This window comes from Dermacentor silvarum, chromosome 7 (genome assembly GCF_013339745.2).
Source record: "Dermacentor silvarum isolate Dsil-2018 chromosome 7, BIME_Dsil_1.4, whole genome shotgun sequence".
NCBI lineage: Eukaryota > Metazoa > Arthropoda > Arachnida > Ixodida > Ixodidae > Dermacentor > Dermacentor silvarum.
Window position 1 is genome coordinate 7,059,752 of NC_051160.1, and position 18,725 is coordinate 7,078,476.

The 18,725-nt window shown below is 45.1% G+C and overlaps 1 protein-coding gene across 1 annotated transcript in view; it reads right to left on the minus strand.

Moving 5' to 3' along the window:
- Positions 1-18,725, minus strand: part of LOC119458427 (delta-like protein 1) — a 54,846-nt gene that overhangs the window by 27,157 nt on the left and 8,964 nt on the right. Inside the window, exons 2-3 of the mRNA XM_037720263.2 lie at positions 13,347-13,592; positions 5,312-5,375 (exon numbers count right to left, since the gene is read on the minus strand). Of these exons, the coding sequence (XP_037576191.1) occupies positions 5,312-5,375; positions 13,347-13,592 (310 nt within the window). The remainder of the gene's footprint in view (positions 1-5,311; positions 5,376-13,346; positions 13,593-18,725) is intronic.

Genomic DNA, 18,725 nt, shown 5'->3' on the forward strand with positions numbered 1-18,725 from the left:
CTTCAATCGCCTCTTACAATCACTATTGTGGACATGTTTACTTTCCCCCTGCTCTCGCTGAACCCAAGGGCTTCAAGGAGGCTAGAGGTACCTAAATCGACCGCTGGGCAGATATCTTCACATTTTAATAAAACATACTCGATCGTTTAATTAGCTTCACCGCAGCAAGCGCATGCGTCTTCTTTATTGTACCTCGCTTTACAGGTGCGCGTTCTCAGGCATCCTAGCTGATCTCGCTTCGAAAAGTAAAGAGCTTCCCTTTGACTTATCGTAAACTGTTTCTTTCCTGATTTTATTTTTTCCTCTTGAGAACTTACTCATAGAAGGTTTCTTTTCCATTGCCTCCACCCATGATATTGTCTCAGCCTCTCTGACTTTGCGCTTGACATTCTTCGTTGCCATGTTACTTACTATACCAGTCGCGTACTTACTGGTAAGCTTCCTAGTTTTTTTCCTCCACTGTGAATCAATGTTCTTCCTGTACAAATATCTGAACATTCTCCCAGCCCATTTACTTTCTTCATATTCCACAGTCATAATCAATTTTACTCTGCGCTTCCGTCACTTCAAAACTTGTCCAGCCCGTATCACCCTGCACAGCTTTATTTGTAGTCTTCCCTTGAGCACCCAATGCAAGGCGTCCCACTGACCTTTGGTTGCCATCGAGTCCTGATTGTACCCCTGACTTCAAGCAAACAACCGCATTTCGAAATGTAAGTCCTGGAACCATTACACCTTTCCACATACCTCGGAGCACCTCGTACCTATTGTATCCCCATAGCGCTCTGTATTACATTATTGCTACATTTCTCTTCCCCTTTGCTGTTATTGCGTTTTCCTGTGTTTCCATATATATATTGCCTTCGTTTATCCATATACCAAGGTATTTATATTCTTTTACCCGAGGTATTTCCTGGCGAAGATGCGGCGGCACTGCCATCTGTTAAGTCGCAGACGATGTAGACGGTCATCTCAGCAGCGTGAAGTGGGCGAATGAGCTTAGAGGCAAGGTTCCTGCAAACTCTACTATCCTGTGCATTAACTTCGTCAAAAGACACGGTGAACGCTTTCAGACACGTTTTAAACATTTCTGCGCTGAAGGCTTTCCTTCAATGGCGAGTGAAATGGCCTATAGAGACAATGTAAGCGTATGTATGCAACCCCCTGGTGCACACCATAGCGGAGGCGCGTGCATTGAGGCCCTTAACAAGATGATGATGACGATGATGATTTATATTGGCATCTCCCGCTAAACGGAGCGGCGACAAAGAGCCACCTAGCCTACTTAAGCTAATCAGGTATTATATACATGCACATCAGTCTAGAGTTTGGCTATCTCTCCTTCATCTTTTCTCTTTTCATTAAAACATCTATTGCTATATTGTACAGTTACTCATTCCTCGCATAAATTCCTCGCACCACCTCATATTTATTGTAGCATCAAAGTGCTCTATGTTTCTATTTAGGTGGCTGTGTTACGCACTCACTTCCTTCTCACATTATTTTGGTGGCTGTTCGAGTAGGTCTTTCCTTCGTCTGTGTATACATCCAGGTCTTTATAAACGCCGTGGTTGCTTAGTGGCTATGGTGTTGGGATACTAAGCGCGAGGTCGCGGGATCGAATCCCGGCCACGGCGGCCACATTTCGATGAGGGCGAAATGCGAAAATACGCGTGTACTTAGGTGCACGTTAAAGAAACCTAGGTGGCCGAAATTTTCCGTAGTCTCCCACTACGGCATGCCTCATAATCATATCGTGGTTTTTGCATGTAAAACCCCATAATTTAATTATTCTGTTCATCCAGGTATTTATATTGATTGACTATAGGTATAACTTGCTGTTGAACTGATAGCATGCCATTACTCGTATCTTTATTACAGATCATCATCATCATCATCATCATCATCATCATCAGCCTATATTTTATGTCCACTGCAGGACGAAGGCCTCTCCCTGCGATATCCAATTACCCCTGTCTTGCGCTAGCGTATTCCAACTTGCGCCTGCAAATTTCCTAACTTCATCATCCCATCTGGTTTTCTGCCAACCTCGACTGCGCTTCCCTTCTCTTGGTATCCATTCTGTAACCCTAATGGTCCACCGGTTATCCATCCTACGCATTACATGGCCTGCCCAGCTCCATTTCTTCCGCTTAATGTCAACTAGAATATCGGCTATCCCCGTTTGTTCTCTGATCCACACCGCTCTCTTCCTGTCTCTTAACGTTAGTCCTAAGATTTTTCGTTTCGAACGAAAACATCTTATTACAGCTAATAATTTTCAATTTCTCTGTGCTAAAATTAGGGCCTAGATATGTTGCTTGATTCAAGTTTCAAGTTTATGTAAGGGTCCCAAGGTCAGGCGACTGTACAGGGATCCTCTATACATAATTTATAGAAGCAAATTACAAACGAGCAGGAAAATAAGAAAATTAAGCCAGGCAATAGAAAACCAACCGCAGAGATAGGTAAAAAATAAAAGTATAGGCAACAGAATCAATTCAAGCAAAACAGAAAGCCAAAGTAATAAGTGCAAGTATACAAAATTGGTAGAAATATACCAATGAAAGTATACAAGTGAAGGTGCATAAACATCGTTATCATCGTTCTGCATCGTTATCATGTAAAATTGATTACAAACACCACTAGGAAAAGAAAAAAAAGTAACAGACAAATGCATGTCAAATGAGGTTATTCATTCAAAAGGTGGTTTTTTAGTAATTTTTTAAGCACAGAAAGAGACGAAGATGTTTTGATGTGGCCAGGAAGACAATTCCCAATCTTAAATGCGCAGAATGAAGCTGTCATTTTTCCGTGATTAGTAGATGCTTTAGGAAATAAAAAAAAAGATATTTTGAGCCAAGCGCGCAGAATTAACATTTGTAGACGAATTCAAGGGAATGAAGTTGTACGCGATAATATTATTAAACCTGAAAAGAACGGTAATTAAGTTGAGTGCAAACAAATCGTTAAGTGTGAGTATTTATTTATATTCTCCATGTGTATGATGATAATATATTATTATCTCAACTTATGTCAGAAATAATGCGTACAGCTTGGTTTTATACGTGCTGAATAGATGATATATAACAGTTACAAGTGTTAACATTAATAGCTATACCATAAATGATGTGTCTATGAATGAATGCATGATAGAGCGAGGGAGAGCAGCAGTAGATAGAAAAGTTGTAGCCGTTTTGAGTGCTCTATTTCCGAAATAATTTTTTTTAAGTTGTGAAACGTGTTTATCAAAATTTAGCTGATGATCGAGCGCTTGTCTTTGTCTCTCTTTCCGGTGTCTGTGTTTTTTATTGCGCTAAATTACTTGTGCAGTGATCGAGGTAGACACCGAGAAATTAAACACAGTCATTGATTGAAATGCAGTGCGACTCCAGGTGAAGCTTAGGCGAATATGGAAGGCTTCTTTGTGCGGAAGGAAACATCATGAGTTTAGTGTTGCTTGGATCAAGTGATTGCTGTGACACCAAGTAGCAATGTTGGCTAATGCACTATCTAATTTAGAAATTAGCGATGATAAACATCTTAGTCTGAAATTGCTGTGTCGTCAGCATATAACACGCATTGTAAAGGTGAAGCATACAGTGGAAGGTCATTTTTATAGAGAATGAATAATGGTCCCAAGACGGAGGCCTGAGCCCTGATTCATCATTTCACAATCTGAAAACTTGCCTGATAAATAAAAAAACGAGTTTTTGTTAGATAAGTATAGTTTCTTAAATATAATAACGTAGGACCTGTTATTCCATAGGCTTTAATTTTATAAGCAACACATCACGATTCATTGTGTCGAAAGCTTTCAAGAAGTCTAAAAATGAAAAAAGAAAAAAGAAAGAAAACAGAATCAACAATAAATCCGCTGTCAATGTAATTCTTAATGTAGTCTGGTAATGAAATTAGCGCCAAGTTAGTTGAACTATCAGAACGTAAACCAAATTGAGAGCTGTTCAAAAGATTAAACTTGGTCAAATAATTACTTACGCTACTAATAAATAGCTTCTCGATAATTTTACTATTTGAAGATACGAAGAAAATAGGTCGGTAATTAGAAATAATGCACGTGTTCCTAAGAATGGAAGAAAAAATGCCGTTTTAGAAGTGACGTTAATTATATTGGCCAGTGTTACGATATCAAATGAGCCACCATTTTTAAATGGCGTGCTTGAATGCGATCCAATCCGGACGAGGTGTCATTGCAGCACGTATTCTCAAATCTCTGTAATCACCTTGCATTGTCCGCTATTCGTTCTTAGCCCTTCCTTCACAAACATGCAACTCGTCTGTTGCTATAGCAACCGCGACTCATGTTGGACTCGCGGTGACACCATGAACAATTGGCATCATCTGAACTCGGTGGCAACCTAGGAATCTCGACTTTTTGTGCGATTTTCTGTGAACTGAACTCCTTCAGCAGCGCTGGCTCTGCATTACGCACGATTTGTATTCATTTACAATTTGATATCAAGTGCTTAGCATGTTTGTAGTGGTATGTATAGTGCTCCTCTTTCGATCACTCTAACCGGTTGTGAAAGCTATAGCTGTCGAATATTTCTTTTTTTTTTCTAGTTATATTGTTGTCTCGTTCAGCGTGTTTTTGTTTGTTTTCAGCTGCGATATTGGGAAATCGGGCTCTTTAATAACCATACCTCCCGTATACTTAGTGTCGCTGTTAATAACTGCCTGCGGAACGACAGTGCCCCTGCCCTCCACGCTTCAAAATATCGGCGTCCCAAGAAATTGAGAGAAGTTTACCTCCGCAGTGACTACACAGAAATGAGTGAACGTATTTGGCTGACGCACCTATATACAAGTTCTCTCCGAGTTGAACGGCGGTGTATTGAAACCTACCAAGCGCGACTTCTTAAGCTTACGACAATACGTTTGCCCACAGTCTGAAGGAATCCAACCATTCACCTTGTGGATTGGTGGCCCTTCATCTGTATATACGTCATGCTCCTTCGGCGCCTTTTCACTCATTGCTGTGGTCCTTGCCCGCGCACACCCTGGTTCGTTGACCCTACACGGTTATTTGGCCACTGACCCGGCAATGCAGTGTGGGTCATCTGAAGACGCTTGCGCATGCGCCTTGCGGGAGAGCGCGCACGAGGTAGCCATGCGGGACGCGATGCGCTCCCGCGGCATCAATCGCACAGCGTTCTCGCTGGCCGCACTGACTGCTGTACCGTTGCACTCGAGCCGAGTGAACCCACGGTGCACCTCATTTGCGCAACGGCGTTTATAAAGGCCACGCTGCTTAACGACCATAGCACAAATAAAGAGCGTCGTAACTCACCGCCTTCCGGGGGAACAGTTCCGTTCTGGGTGTGCCATGCTTCGATGGTGAGCCTGAAGCGACCCTGCAAAAACGGTAATTCAAGTGCCGTCAGAGGGCGCTGTCAAAAAAAGTTTGCCTATGCAACTATACTTGGTCTCTTCGATTTGGCCCCGCTTTCTCCGCATGTAGTTAACGAGAGTGACGCACGAGTTGACGGTTATAGTTTGCGTCCGAGGAGCTTGTCTTGCCGATGATGGCATACTCAGCAGCCGCCGGTAGTGGCGGCTGCTGAGTATGCCAGAAATTTACCAAATCTTCTTTTGAAAGCCACTAATTTACTTGTTATAGTTTGCGTCCGAGGAGCTTGTCTTGCCGATGATGGCATACTCAAGCCGCCAGTAGTGGCGGCTGCTGAGTATGCCAGAAATTTAGCAAATTTTCTTTTGAAAGGCACTAATTTACTTTCGTCTATGCGACGTCTATGCGAGCATGTTTGACGTGTTTTTACTGTTTGCAGCGTCGGCTATTTTTCGTCAAGACACAGTTTCGCCAAGGTCACTGCAAGGTCACCGCCAAGGGCACCACCAACATAGACATTTGATGAATTGCATAATAAAGTACAGTTAGTACAGTAGCGCTATGACAGCAAAGTTACAGGACAGAAACTCGCCACAGCATCTCAGTAGCACCTTCATCGTAGGCAATAAAACAACTTTCGCCTTAAAAAAGTGGCCACGGTGAGTATTCGATCCTCTGCCCCATCGTCACTTCTGGCACTCCGACGCCGAGGGCGCTAACCATTGCGCCACCGTTGCAACAGGCGGCAGTGATGAGTGTCTTCGAGGACGCGGTTGGGATCTGCCTGGCGGGCGATTCACGAGATGACGCATGATAGGATTGGCGCCACTGCCATCGTTGAATCGCTCGCCTCTATACATCACCAGGCGAGACAGCAAAGCGTGGCCGGAGGTGCCAGTTCACTGCCGACGAACTTACGATACCCTCGCAATTAACACAGCGAAACCTGCGAAGCGAGTTGCTGCAGCCAAACAACGTTCACCACCCAAGTCTCCGACAACGCGAAAGGCAGCGCGAGCGGCTGCGGATTGAGTAGGGGCGAGCTGCAGCGAGGCAAGCATTCATGAGAACTCCGCAAACAAAACTCAGCTGAGAGATCGCAATATGGCCGCCTTGCGACCTGATAAGCAGCAACATTACACACGGAAACATAACGCAGCAGCGCTAAACTCGGCAGCGACAAAATGCAGCACACGCAATCAACACAAAATCGCCAGGCACTTGCCACTGGTACTTGCCTGGTTTGCAACGGAAAAAAAATTAAAAAAACTGGTAATTTACCTTCGTCTGCGCTGCTCGCAGCCTCGCAGTGCGCGATGTTAGTACATTGCAGATGTGTCACTTCCGGCGTCTGCAGTATGGTTAAATGTGGCTTTAGACATTTTTTTTTTATGCGAAGTATTCTAGCTTCTGCAAGTCGTAACCACTTTCGTAATCTATCTGGCATTTTTCTTTTCGTGGACCGATCCAGTGTCAGGGGCCACTGGGTATGTGCCACTGCGTTAGCTTTAAATCTTGCCTTTAGAAACATCCTGTCCTACTTGCAATACATATAAACAGTACAGCGCATAACATCGACATAACCGTTCGCTACACTCCAGTTACATTATTCATACAACCGTTCTCAACAAATCTCGACTGCTTCGCATTCTGTCGATGCCAAGCACAGTTGAGTCTGTCAATTTGTTTTCCTCGAAAAACGAGGCAAATAACAGTGCAAGCGTTATATTGAATCATCTCCAGACAATCAAATGCGATCTTGCCGCGACATTTGACCTACAAGAGTAGCGGTATAACTACAAAAGCTTTGTTTTGCAATTTTAAGAGAATAATGCACGTTTCTGTGTAAAACTCTGTCATGTTGTGTCGACGCCTTTCTCAAGAAGCGAGTTATGTGGTTAAAATTGAGTTATCGATCAAGTGGAATGCACTAAATGTTGCACTGACTGCGAGCCTCTTCGCATTAATTTTTGTTTGCCGCAAGCAACAACGGTCCCACTGGCGCCCCGCGATTTTGGTCCAATATGGTGCGATGTGTCTCCCGCGGTTTCGGTTGGTCGTGGTGTCAGTACACTTTATATGTTTTCCGAAACCATAGAGTTTCCCTGATCGATCTGACGATGGAACGCACTTTTACATTTACCTATTTAACAATGTTTCGACAGTTACAAAACCTGTACTTGAGCCAAGGCAAAGAAGACGGTGATGACTTTCAGACTAAGGCCTTGAGCGTGTCACATCAGTGGCACTATGCATGTCAAAAACAATGATATCACAAAGGACAAAGCACCACAAGTGCTACCAGGAGACATCATGCAGTCACGTTACAACTAGGTTAAACGTTGCCGGTTTTTATTTTCCAGAAATTTCTGCGCACTATCTCTCTTCTTTTTTTTTTTTGCTTCACGTGAATACATTTTTCAAGACCAATTTTCACCGAAATATTTTGGTTGATAACCTTTCGGGTAGAGCTTACCGTTTTATTGTTTTCGATTAATATCTGACTCACTAATTTTGTTGACGCTGAAAAGTGCTGTACAACAATACATGCTACTCTTAATTAGTGTAGTTGCATACAGTATACACAGAATAATTACGAAGTTTTCGAGAAGTAACCTATAACAAGGGCACAAGGTCATACGGTGATTGACTATACATGCAGAAATTAACAGAATGCACCTGATAATCAAGCACAAATAGAATAATATTTTAATTGTAACATTATGAAGGTACATAGTTCCAACGAATAATATAAGAAAATGGCGTGATCTTCGCTCTTACTGAGTATTTATTGTTAAAACAAACTTCGCGAGAAAGAAATTGCCATACCTTTATTTCTCCCGGTTTAAAGCGAAAAGATAGTCATAATCGATGACAAAAACTTGTAGATGATCGCACTACTTCGGCGCTAAACCACCAGGCGAGAAATAAAATATATTGCCATATTTATTATTATAAGCGACTATCAAACAGGTCAGCAGTGTAAGTCAAACGATTCACACTCCGTATACGAAAGGAGTTTCACACTCGCACACTCGAGAGTTATTTAAAAATTTTTATATGGTTGCTTATTGTGTTTTTTTTTATGACGGTCAGTGCAGTTTTTTTACAGTTTACCAACCACCTCTTTGTGGCAAGCAAACGTGGCAGTCCCATCTTGAAATGGCAGAAAAAAACAGAAGCACTCTGTTACGGACAAGTTGGTTCATAGTGGAAAAAAAAAACGCAATGTGCTCAATACAAATGCAACGAGAAAGGATTTTTTGGTCGTGTCATGCGTTTACCCCTGTCAGATGTGTTTTTCGCAAATGCAAAGATGGTGTACGCATCTCATGTTCCAGTGGTAGCAGAAGAATTATTTTATACGCTTCTTTCTCATGGCGCATCTCATTAGCTTTAGTCCTGAATTACGATGGTCGACGTAGTGTCGACAAACGTCTCAACATCGCGGAATCTTATGCCGAAGATGAGCTAGAGACTCACTTGAGTATATTTACGTTTCCGCCTCGCAACAGAAAATCTGTAAGATATAATTGTTTAAACTTATCTGGTGCTCTAAATGTACATGGGAGGCAGCTTCTAGAGTTTTCTGGCGCCATGTGGAACTTTATGCCCAACAACGTCAAAAACTTGCAAAGCTTGTGCATAACTGCGAGTCGGCCTAGTTGGAACAGATTCATTGTTAAAAACTTTTGCGCGCAAACAAACAAGCGCTGGTCCTTGTGTTGCCCCTTTTCTTCGTCCTTGTTTGTTTGCGCGCAAAAGTTTTTAAAAAGAGATTGTGCAATCTCTGAACAACTATCTTTTTATTTAAAAAAATTGAGTTTAAGAAAACTGTTAAACACTAAGTAGTGATGTCTATACTTGTGGCAATAAAAATGAATTCAGTTAAATTAATAGATATGATGCTACATGCTGTTATTTTGGACGTCCATGTTGTTTTTAGGCCCAGTACTAGCCTTGTTGGCTATGAGCTCAAACAAGGTTTTGAATATTATTTTGTAGTTTCGATGAATGTTAATAAAATTGAATCGAATTGAATTGAAAGTCGTAGGATAATACTTTTTTGCATTTTATTAAACGTTTTCATAAATACCGAGTAATTACATATTGGCTTAATTTACAGCCAAACATGTTGAGGTTTTTTTTTTTATAAAGAGAATTTGATCACCAGCTCAGAGCCCATGTGTTAGCTGCAGGCGTTACGAGAAAGGAAAGCTTATATTCTTTCGGCATTACTGACGGAACACGGAGCGTCGTTAAAACATGCGCTATAGTGCCTTCAGGAAAGCGGTCGTTTGACTCGGCACATTTAAATGAAATAGAGTCACACTTAGTGCGCAGAGGTTTCAGTTTATCCGTTATTTTCAATGCTGCCATGGGACACAAATCGGCAAAAACACGTAGCGCGCACGAATGCGCACATCCGTGACCGAGTTGGTTATATTCGTTTGCTGTCCTTTCGTGCAATAAAAGTTGGCAGTCTAGGCTCTGTCATATCTTTCTCTTTCAACCCTGGTGGTGGCATTTTGAGCAGCACACTGCTCGTGCAGAGATTCTCTATTTATGCGTGGCTTGTCACTCGAGTTTCCATGCATATGCTATATCATCAACATCACCATCATCATCAGCCCATATTTATGTTCACTTCAAGACGAAGGCCTATCCCTGTGATCTCCAATTACCCCTGTCTTGCGCTAGCTGATTCCAACTTGCGCCTGCAAATTTCTTGACTTCACCACCCCACCTTGTTTTCTGCCGTCCTCGACTGCGTTTCCCTACTCTTGGTATCCATTCTGTAACTCTAATGGTCCACCGGTTATCCATCCTACGCATTACATGGCCTGCCCAGCTCAATTTTCCCCGCTTAATGTGAACTAGAATATCGGCTATCCCCGTTTGTTCTCTTATTCACACCACTCTCTTCTCGTCTCTTAACGTTAGGCCTAACATTTTTCGTTCCATCGCTCTTTGTGCGCCTTAACTTGTTCTCAAGCTTCTTTGTTAACCTCCAAGTTTCTGCCCCATATATGTTAGCACCGGTAGAATGCAACGATTGTACACTTGTCTTTTCAACGACAGTGGTAAGCTCGCAGTCAGGATTTGTCAATGCCTGCCGTATGCGCTCCAACCCATTTTTTCTCTTCTGTAAATTTCTTTCTCGTGATCAGAGTCTCCTGTGAGTAATTGACCTAGATAAACGTACTCCTTTACAGACTCTAGGGGCTGAATGCCGATCCTGAATTCTTGTTCTGTTGCCAGGCTATTGAACATTATCTTTGTCTTCTGCATATTAATATTCAACTCCACTCTTACGCTTTCTCGGTTAAAGTCCTCAATCATTTGCTGTAATTTGTCCCCATTGTTGCTGAATAGGACAATGTCATAGCAAACCGAAGGTTGCCGAGATATTCGCCATTGATCCTCACTCCTAAGCCTTCCCAGTCTAAGAGCTTGAATACTTCTAAGCATGCAGTGAATAGCACTGAAGAGATTGCGTCACCTTGCTTTTCCCCTTTCTTGATAGGTAACTTTCTACTTTTCTTGTGGAGAACCAAAGTTGCTGTGCAATCCTTGTAGATATTTGCCAAGATATTCACGTATGCCTCCTGTACTAGCTCCTTGATCCCGCAATGCCTCTATGACTGCTGGTATCTCTACTGAATCAAATGCTTTTTCATAATCTATGAAAGCCATATAGAGAGGTTGATTGTACTCCGCAGATTTCTCTATTACCTGATTGATGACATGGATATGATCCATCGTAGAATATCCCTTCGTGAAGCCAGCCTGTTCTCTTGGTTGGCTGAAGTCAAGTGTTGCGCTGATTCTATTGAAAATTATCTTGGTGAATATTTTGTACAATAGAGAAAGCAAGCTAATGAGCCTATAATTGTTTAACGTATCCCTTCTTACGGATGAGTATAATGTTGGCGTTCTTCCAGCTCTCTGGTAAACTTGAATACGCGAGGCATTGCGTGTAAAGGGCCGCAAGCTTTTCAAGCATGATATCTCCTCCATCTTTGATTAAATTGACTCTTATTCCACCTTCTCCAGCAGCTTTTCCCCTGGTCATGTCTTGCAAGGCCCTTCTAACTTCATCGCTAGTTATAGAAGGAGCTTCTGTATCCTGTTCATCACTAGTTCGAATGAAAGTAGCCTGGCTGCTCTGGGTACTGTATAGGTAAGTATAGAATCCTTCCGCTGCTTTTACTATGTCATCGAAATTGCTGATAATATTACCCTGCTCATCTTTCAGTGCATACATTTTGCCTTGTCCTATGACAAGTTTTCTTCTCACTGATTTCATGCTGCGTCCATATTTTACTGCTTCCTCGATCTTTTCCACGTTATAATTTCGGATATCCCTTACTTTATTCTTGTTGATCAGTTTCGACAGTTCAGCGTATTCTATATGATCTCTCGTGTTTGACACTTGCGTGTTTTTCCGTTTCTTTATTAGGTCCTTTGTTACTTGGGAGAGCTTGCCTAGTGGTTGCCTTGGTGCCTCACCTCCCACTTCAATTGCTGCTTCTGAGATCAGCCTAGCTACGGTTTCATTCATTACCTCTATGTTGTCTTCATCTTCCTGTTCTAAAGCTGCATATTTATTTGCGAGCACCAGCCTGAATTGGTATGCTTTTACCATTACTGTGTCTAGGTTGGCCTGTTTCTTCATGACGAACTTTATTCTTTCTCTCGTCAAATTGAGAAACATCCTAGACCTCACTAACCTATGGTCACTGCACTTTACCCTACCTAACACTTCTACATCCTGCAGTGTGCTGGGATCGGCAAAGAGTATGAAATCTATTTCATTCTTTGTTTCTCCCTTAGGGCTTTTCCAGGTCCACTTCCTGTTGCTGCGCTTCTTGAAGAAGGTATTCATTATTCGGAGCTTATTCCTTTCCGCGAATTCTACCAACATCTCTCCTCTAGTGTTCCTAGAATCGATGCCGTAGTTGCCTATTGTGCTTGCTCGCCAGCCTGCTTTTCCCCCACTTTTGCATTGAAGTCACCCATGACTACAGTATAATGAGTTTGCACCGTTCTCATTGCTAATTCAACAGCTTCATAAAACTGTTTTATTTCTTCATCATCATGAATGGAGGCTGGGGCGTAGGCTTGTACAACATTCATTCTATACCTCCTATTCAGCTTTATTACGACGACTGCTACCCTCTCATTAATGCTGTAGAATTCATCAATGTTGCCTTATGTACTAGAAATCCTACTCCGAATTCTCTCCTATCTGAAAGACCTCTGTAGCAGAGGACGTGGCCGTTAGTCAGCACTGTATAAGCATCACCAGTTCTTCTCACTAAAGCATATAATATCCCAGGTAATTCCTGATAATTCTTCAAATAGCCCTGCTAAGCTAGCCTCACTCGATAGGGTAGTTTCCAGTCGCGGCCTGTCTGGACCCACAGATTCTTAGCACCCTCTGCCGCGTCGCAGGTCTGTCCGCCGCCTTGGTCAGATGCTTCGCAGATGCTGGGGACTGAGGGCCATGTATTAATTGTAGGAGTATATGCTATATACCTATACTCAAATATAATATGTTTGAGCTGTGCAAGTATTTTCTTATTTATTTTAAAATTGAATGGCATTATCCTGTACATTTCCTGCTATTCTGACCCTTCAATAACACAAATGTTCACTCTACTCTTTTAAGACTTATTGTGTCAACTTTGACACAATAAGCTTTGACAATTAGTATATTGCCTGCATGCGTTTCTCTTCTCGCACTGTTGGTTGCATTTTGCGCAGTTCTCTACTTGTGCAGAGATAACTCGACTATTTGTTATGTGGCTCGATCGTCATTGGAGTTTTCCGTCACGTGCTACATATACTGAACCATGTTTGTGCATATTTGCGACATAATGTTTTTTTTTTACAATTAGTACATTGCCCCTACGCAGTGCTCATCTCCCGAGATGCGCTTCCCTTTACGGCGAATAAAAACGAAGCTCACCGGCCACGGCATGCGGGAGGTGAAGTTCTGCGCGAGCACGAAGCCCGGCGGCATGCTGTTGTTGGCCACGACGGGCGACACCAGCAGGCCCATGGAGCACGTGGAGTCCCGCGGCCGGGCCAGGCAGCTGCGCATGAACACGCGACACGCACCGGGGCACAGGCCTCCGCAACACTCGCCGCGGGCGTCGGTGCCATCGGTGACGAAGCGCCGAAGCCGGAGCTCGAAACGGGAGGCGGCATCCGCCTGCGATACAAACGTCTCTGCATCACACAGCGGGCCAAGGACGAACCTGCGCATATTCCTTTGTTCGCAATGAGCCGGACAGCACGAGGACATGTGCACTCGTCCCGCAGGTTTGGAGAACACACGTTGTCCAGATCGCCTTGCGTGCCTCCTGTTCAGCACGCTTTCTGTCGTTTCCAGACGCTTGTTTTCTCTACTACATACATTTTGAAGCAGGAGTTGGAGCATTTAGGTGGGACTTCTCCAACTCAGTGCTAAGGAACACAAAATGAAAGCCCGAAAAGCACTGAACAAACATCCATAACATTCTAAGAACACGGTCACGGGCGAAGTATGCGCAACTCGGGTCAAGAAAGGCACAAGAGCACGAACAAACATACACAGTCCCACCATCCCGTTTCTCATATAAATGAATGCAGTAATAAAAAAAAAAGAGTAAGAGAGCACGCAAGAAATTTGGGTTTTAAGACTGGTTTGCCAATGCAACTACACATAACTTCGAAACACATCACATAAGTACATAAACTATACTGAAGTGGACATAACACGTAGCACATCATCATCATCATCATACTATATTTTATGACCACTGCAAGACGAAGGCCTCTCCCTGCGATCTACAATTACGCCTGTCTTGCGCTAGCTGTAACACTACTTGTAACAGTGGGCTCAGACACGATGTATGGTACGGGCCTAAGGAATCATGGTATATCCTCCGAAGACCCCTTGTACATAATGTACATTGCACATGATTGCCTTCGACATTTCTTTTGAGATTCACTCGGAAGTGATTACGCAAAATTTTCATCCTGGGTATGAACTAGGGTGTATGTGTAACTGTAAAGGAGTGGTTTCCTCCTATTCTTGTCAACCGCTTTCGAGAAATTACACTAAATTCACCTAAACCTCAGTGTCATCCCAGACGGCCGAAAGTAATCTTGAGGTGCCTGTGGAAATCACCGAGATTGCGTGAAAATACCGAAGCGGCAGCGACATGGCAATGTACTACACGCAGCTCCATCTTCATCTCTGCGTTTAGGCAATGAAATGCGGTTTTTACCATCGCAAACATAAGGAGGTGATGGAGATAGCTTTTTCTTTTTTTTTCACGTACACGCAGACGGAGGTTTTGGCATTTAACCATGGAATACAAACTTTTTCAATTGTTTTCACCTTGATAACATAACAGTAGACAATAAAAACCACGTTGAAGAGCGATTATGTCCCACAGCTGCATTCGGGTCTCGGGAGGATATTCCAAGATCTTTAAAGCAACAAGCGCTCTTCTATGCAACACCGCTGCTATCCACGGACATGGTAGTTAACTCAAGTCCTTTGTGCATACACATTTGCAGCATCCTTACGTATTTGCACATAAACCTGATCGCGTAAAGGACAACATGGCCACGACATCAAGATTGTACAAAAAAAAAAAGTTTCGCATATATGCGTACTTTGTTGTTTATCAGGCTCCAGTGGTTGTTCAGTTAATTTCAGTCCGAAGCCGTAGGTTGTTCAGTTAGGATTTCAGTCCGACAGGAGATCCTCTGACCGAGCCCCACTACAACGTCTTTGTCTTTGCCATTGCTCGTGACATTATCCCCGGCCGATGAAGCACAGTCCCGGTGCTTGTTGTGGTCAAAATGGGGTATCACAGTTGCAACGTTTGAGGCGGGAAATATGTACGATGTCACTTAGTGGTGTGGCAGTCGATGAGGAGGATGCCATGGTAGATATCTCATAGGTGACAGGAGTCACCTGGCGCAGCACGCGGTAGGGCCCGACGTACCGCGACATTAACTTTTCACAGAGACCGACACGACGAGATGGGAGCCAGAGAAGGACGAGAGAGCCTGGTGGAAAAGCATTATCCCGGTGTCGCCGATCGTAAACGGACTTTTGTGCGGTCTGCGATGACGAGAGCCGAGCGCGGGCTACTGTGCGCGCGACAAGTCCACGCGTGATGGCATCTTGCGCATAGGAAGTCGTGGACGTGGAGGCCGGATCAGAAGGGAGCAAGGTGCCAAAGGGTAGTAAGGGATGGCGTCCAAAGAGAAGATAAGGGTGAGTAGCCGGCAGTTTCATGACGCGATGAGTTATATGCAAATGTGACGAACGGAAGCGCAACGGCCCAATCGTGGTGGTCATCGGAAACGTACATGGAAAGGATGTCGGTCAGTGTACGGTTTAGGCGTTCGGTGAGTCCATTGGTTTGTGGGCGATATGAGGTCGTGAAGTTGTGATCAGTAGCACATGATCGAAGTAGATCGTCAACCACACGAGACAGGAAGCAGCGACCGCGATCTGCGAGTAGGTGACATGGAGCACCATGTTGGAGGAGGATGTCGTACAGTAGGAAGTCGACTGTACGTCTGTAGCGCAGCTGGTTGGCAACGCTCGAGGAATTGCATATCGAGTGGTATGTCTGATGGTCTGATGATGGTCTATTATGACCACGAACGACCGTCCATATAGGTACGGACGGAATTTCGCGACAGCCCAGACGAGAGCTAGGCACTCCCGCTCAGTAATGGTGTAATTCTTTTCTGACTGTGACAGAAGACAACTAGCATACGCTATCACACGGTTGGCTCCGTTCTGTGTTTGGGCGAGGATAGCACCAATGCCATGGCCGCTTGCGGCGGTGCGAAGTTCCGTTCTAGCAGCCGGGTCAAAATGAGCCAGCACAGGTGGTGAAGTGAGGCCAGAAATCAACGACGCTTGGTTGGTTCGTCGTCCGGTCGCTTGGCCCGCGCCCCAAGTAAAGGCCGCATACTTTTTTAGTAGGTCCATGAGGGGTCGAGCAATGTCCGCGAAGTTTAGAACAGGGCGGCGAAAGTAGGAGCAGAGCCGAAGAAAGCGGCTTACTTCTTGCGTGGACCGTGGAACCGGGAACTCGCGGACGGCACGGGCCTTGTCAGGGTCCGGTTGGGCACCAGTAGCGTCGACAAGGTGTCCAAGTAATTTGATCTGGCGGCGTCCGAAGGTACACTTAGTTGAATTGAGCTGGAGGCCAGCCCGGCGAAATATGTCGAGAATGGCCGACAGACGAGGGCTGGGCGAGAAAACGATGACGCCGTCCAGATAACAAAGACAGGTCAACCATTTCAGACCGCGTAGAAGAGTGTCCATCATGCATTCAAAAGTTGCAGGGGCATTACACAACCCAAGAGGCATAACCTTAAATTGGTAGAGGCCGTCGGGTGTGATGAATGCGGTCTTCTCGCAGTGGCGGTCGTCGACGGCAATTTTCCAGTATCCCGAGCGGAGATCTAGCGACGAGAAATATTTGGCACTATGGAGGCAGTCGGAGCGCATCATCAATTAGTGGGAGAGGATACACATCCTTCTTCGTTACCCGATTGAGATGGCGACAATAGACGCAAAACCGCCAGCTGTTGTCCTTCTTTTCCACAAGCACTACAGGGGATGCCCAAGGGCTAGAGAAAGGCTCTATCACATCTTTATCAAGCATTTTTCTCTACCTCCTTTTGGATGACTTGGCGCTCAGAGTGAGACACTCGGTAAGGGCGCTTGTGAAGGCGGCTGGCATCTACAGTGTCGATGCGGTGGGCCAAGACATGTGTACGGCCCAGTGGACTTTTATCTATGTCAAATACGTCAAGATACGAAAATGGGACACCACGGAGTGCTTCACTTTGGGAAGGTAAGAGGTCGGGAGATATCATTTTGTCCAGAAGTGCCTGGGTTGGCGCCGGTATGACAGGTTGGGTCTCGGTCTCAGCGTCAGCAGCGAATGCAGAAACAGCACATTCTTCTAGAGGTGACAGTTCGGCTGGTGAAATTCCTTGAGGAAGAACATGGGTCGAAGTAGAAAAGTTGAGGACTGGAAGCAACGTTCTGTTGTTGGCAACAACCACTACGGTATGAGGAAGTGCGATGTTGCGCGAGAGGATCAGATCTGTGAGGGGAGCGACCACATAGTCGCCATTAGGGACTGGGGGAAACGGTGACATAAGGACGTAGGTAGCAGTCTGAGCGGGTAGTCGTAGAAACTCCACGGAACGTAGACAAGCGTTACTTGATGCGGCGTCATCAGGACACAATGGCAGTTCGAGCCGCAAAATGCCAGTAGATCAATCGATGAGGGCAGAGTGGGCGCTCATGAAGTCAATACCAAGAATGACATCATGTGGGCAAGCGTCGAGAACAGCGAAGAGAACTGACGTGTGGTGACCGGCAACAGTAACGCGGGCAGTGCGCATACCAAGAACCGGTGTTCGGGTGCCGTCAGCTACTCGCACAGTAGGAGAGACGGCAGGTGTCAGCACTTTTCGTAGCCGGCGTCGGAGCGTAGAACTCATAACAGATATGCGGGCGCCAGTATCAATGTTAGCAGTAACGGTCACGCCGTCGACGAGAAGACCGAGCAAATTGCGTCTTGAAGTAGGGGTCAATAGAGGTTTTGCGGTCCTTGTCGTCAATGCAGCCTCGCCTCCCGGAGCTGCACTGGCTAGTTTCCCGGGTGATGTCCAGAGTAAGCCGGAGATGGAAAGCGACGGCGTTGAGGGGAGCGCGACTGGCGACTCTGAGGGGACGGCGATCGGCTGGACCAGTGTCCTTGTGCGGCAACATCGGCGTAGGTTGATTCAGAGTGCGAAGACAGACGGTGAGGATCACAGGCCGGAAGTTGGTCGTCGAGAAGAGATGTGCTATAGTACGGGCCACGATCTTGGCGGCGGTCACCGGGGAAGCTTGGGCGGTAATTCAGACGATTGCGGCAGTGGCGTGAAATGTGGCCGACGCGAGAGCAAGGAAAACAGATTGGTCTATCGTCAGGCGTCCTCCACTCAAATGGGTTTCGGTAGCGGGGTGTGAACTGGGGAGCGGAAGTGGCAGCAGCAACAATTGGGGCGGTGTGATGTTCAGTGTGAGGACCGGAAGCGCACATGGGCGGAGGGGCGTAACTGGTGGCTTGTGGAAATAGGACGCCCATATTTGCAACCTCTTGACGGACGACGGCCTGAATGAGAGATATTGTCGCCAAATGGTCGTGATCAGGTGCCTGATAAGCGGCTGGAGCCATAGCTTCGAGCTCCTGGCGAACAATCCTGGCCAAGTTGTTAGGCGTCGAGAGCGGAGGGGGCGTCACGGGATTTTCGCGCGAGGAGG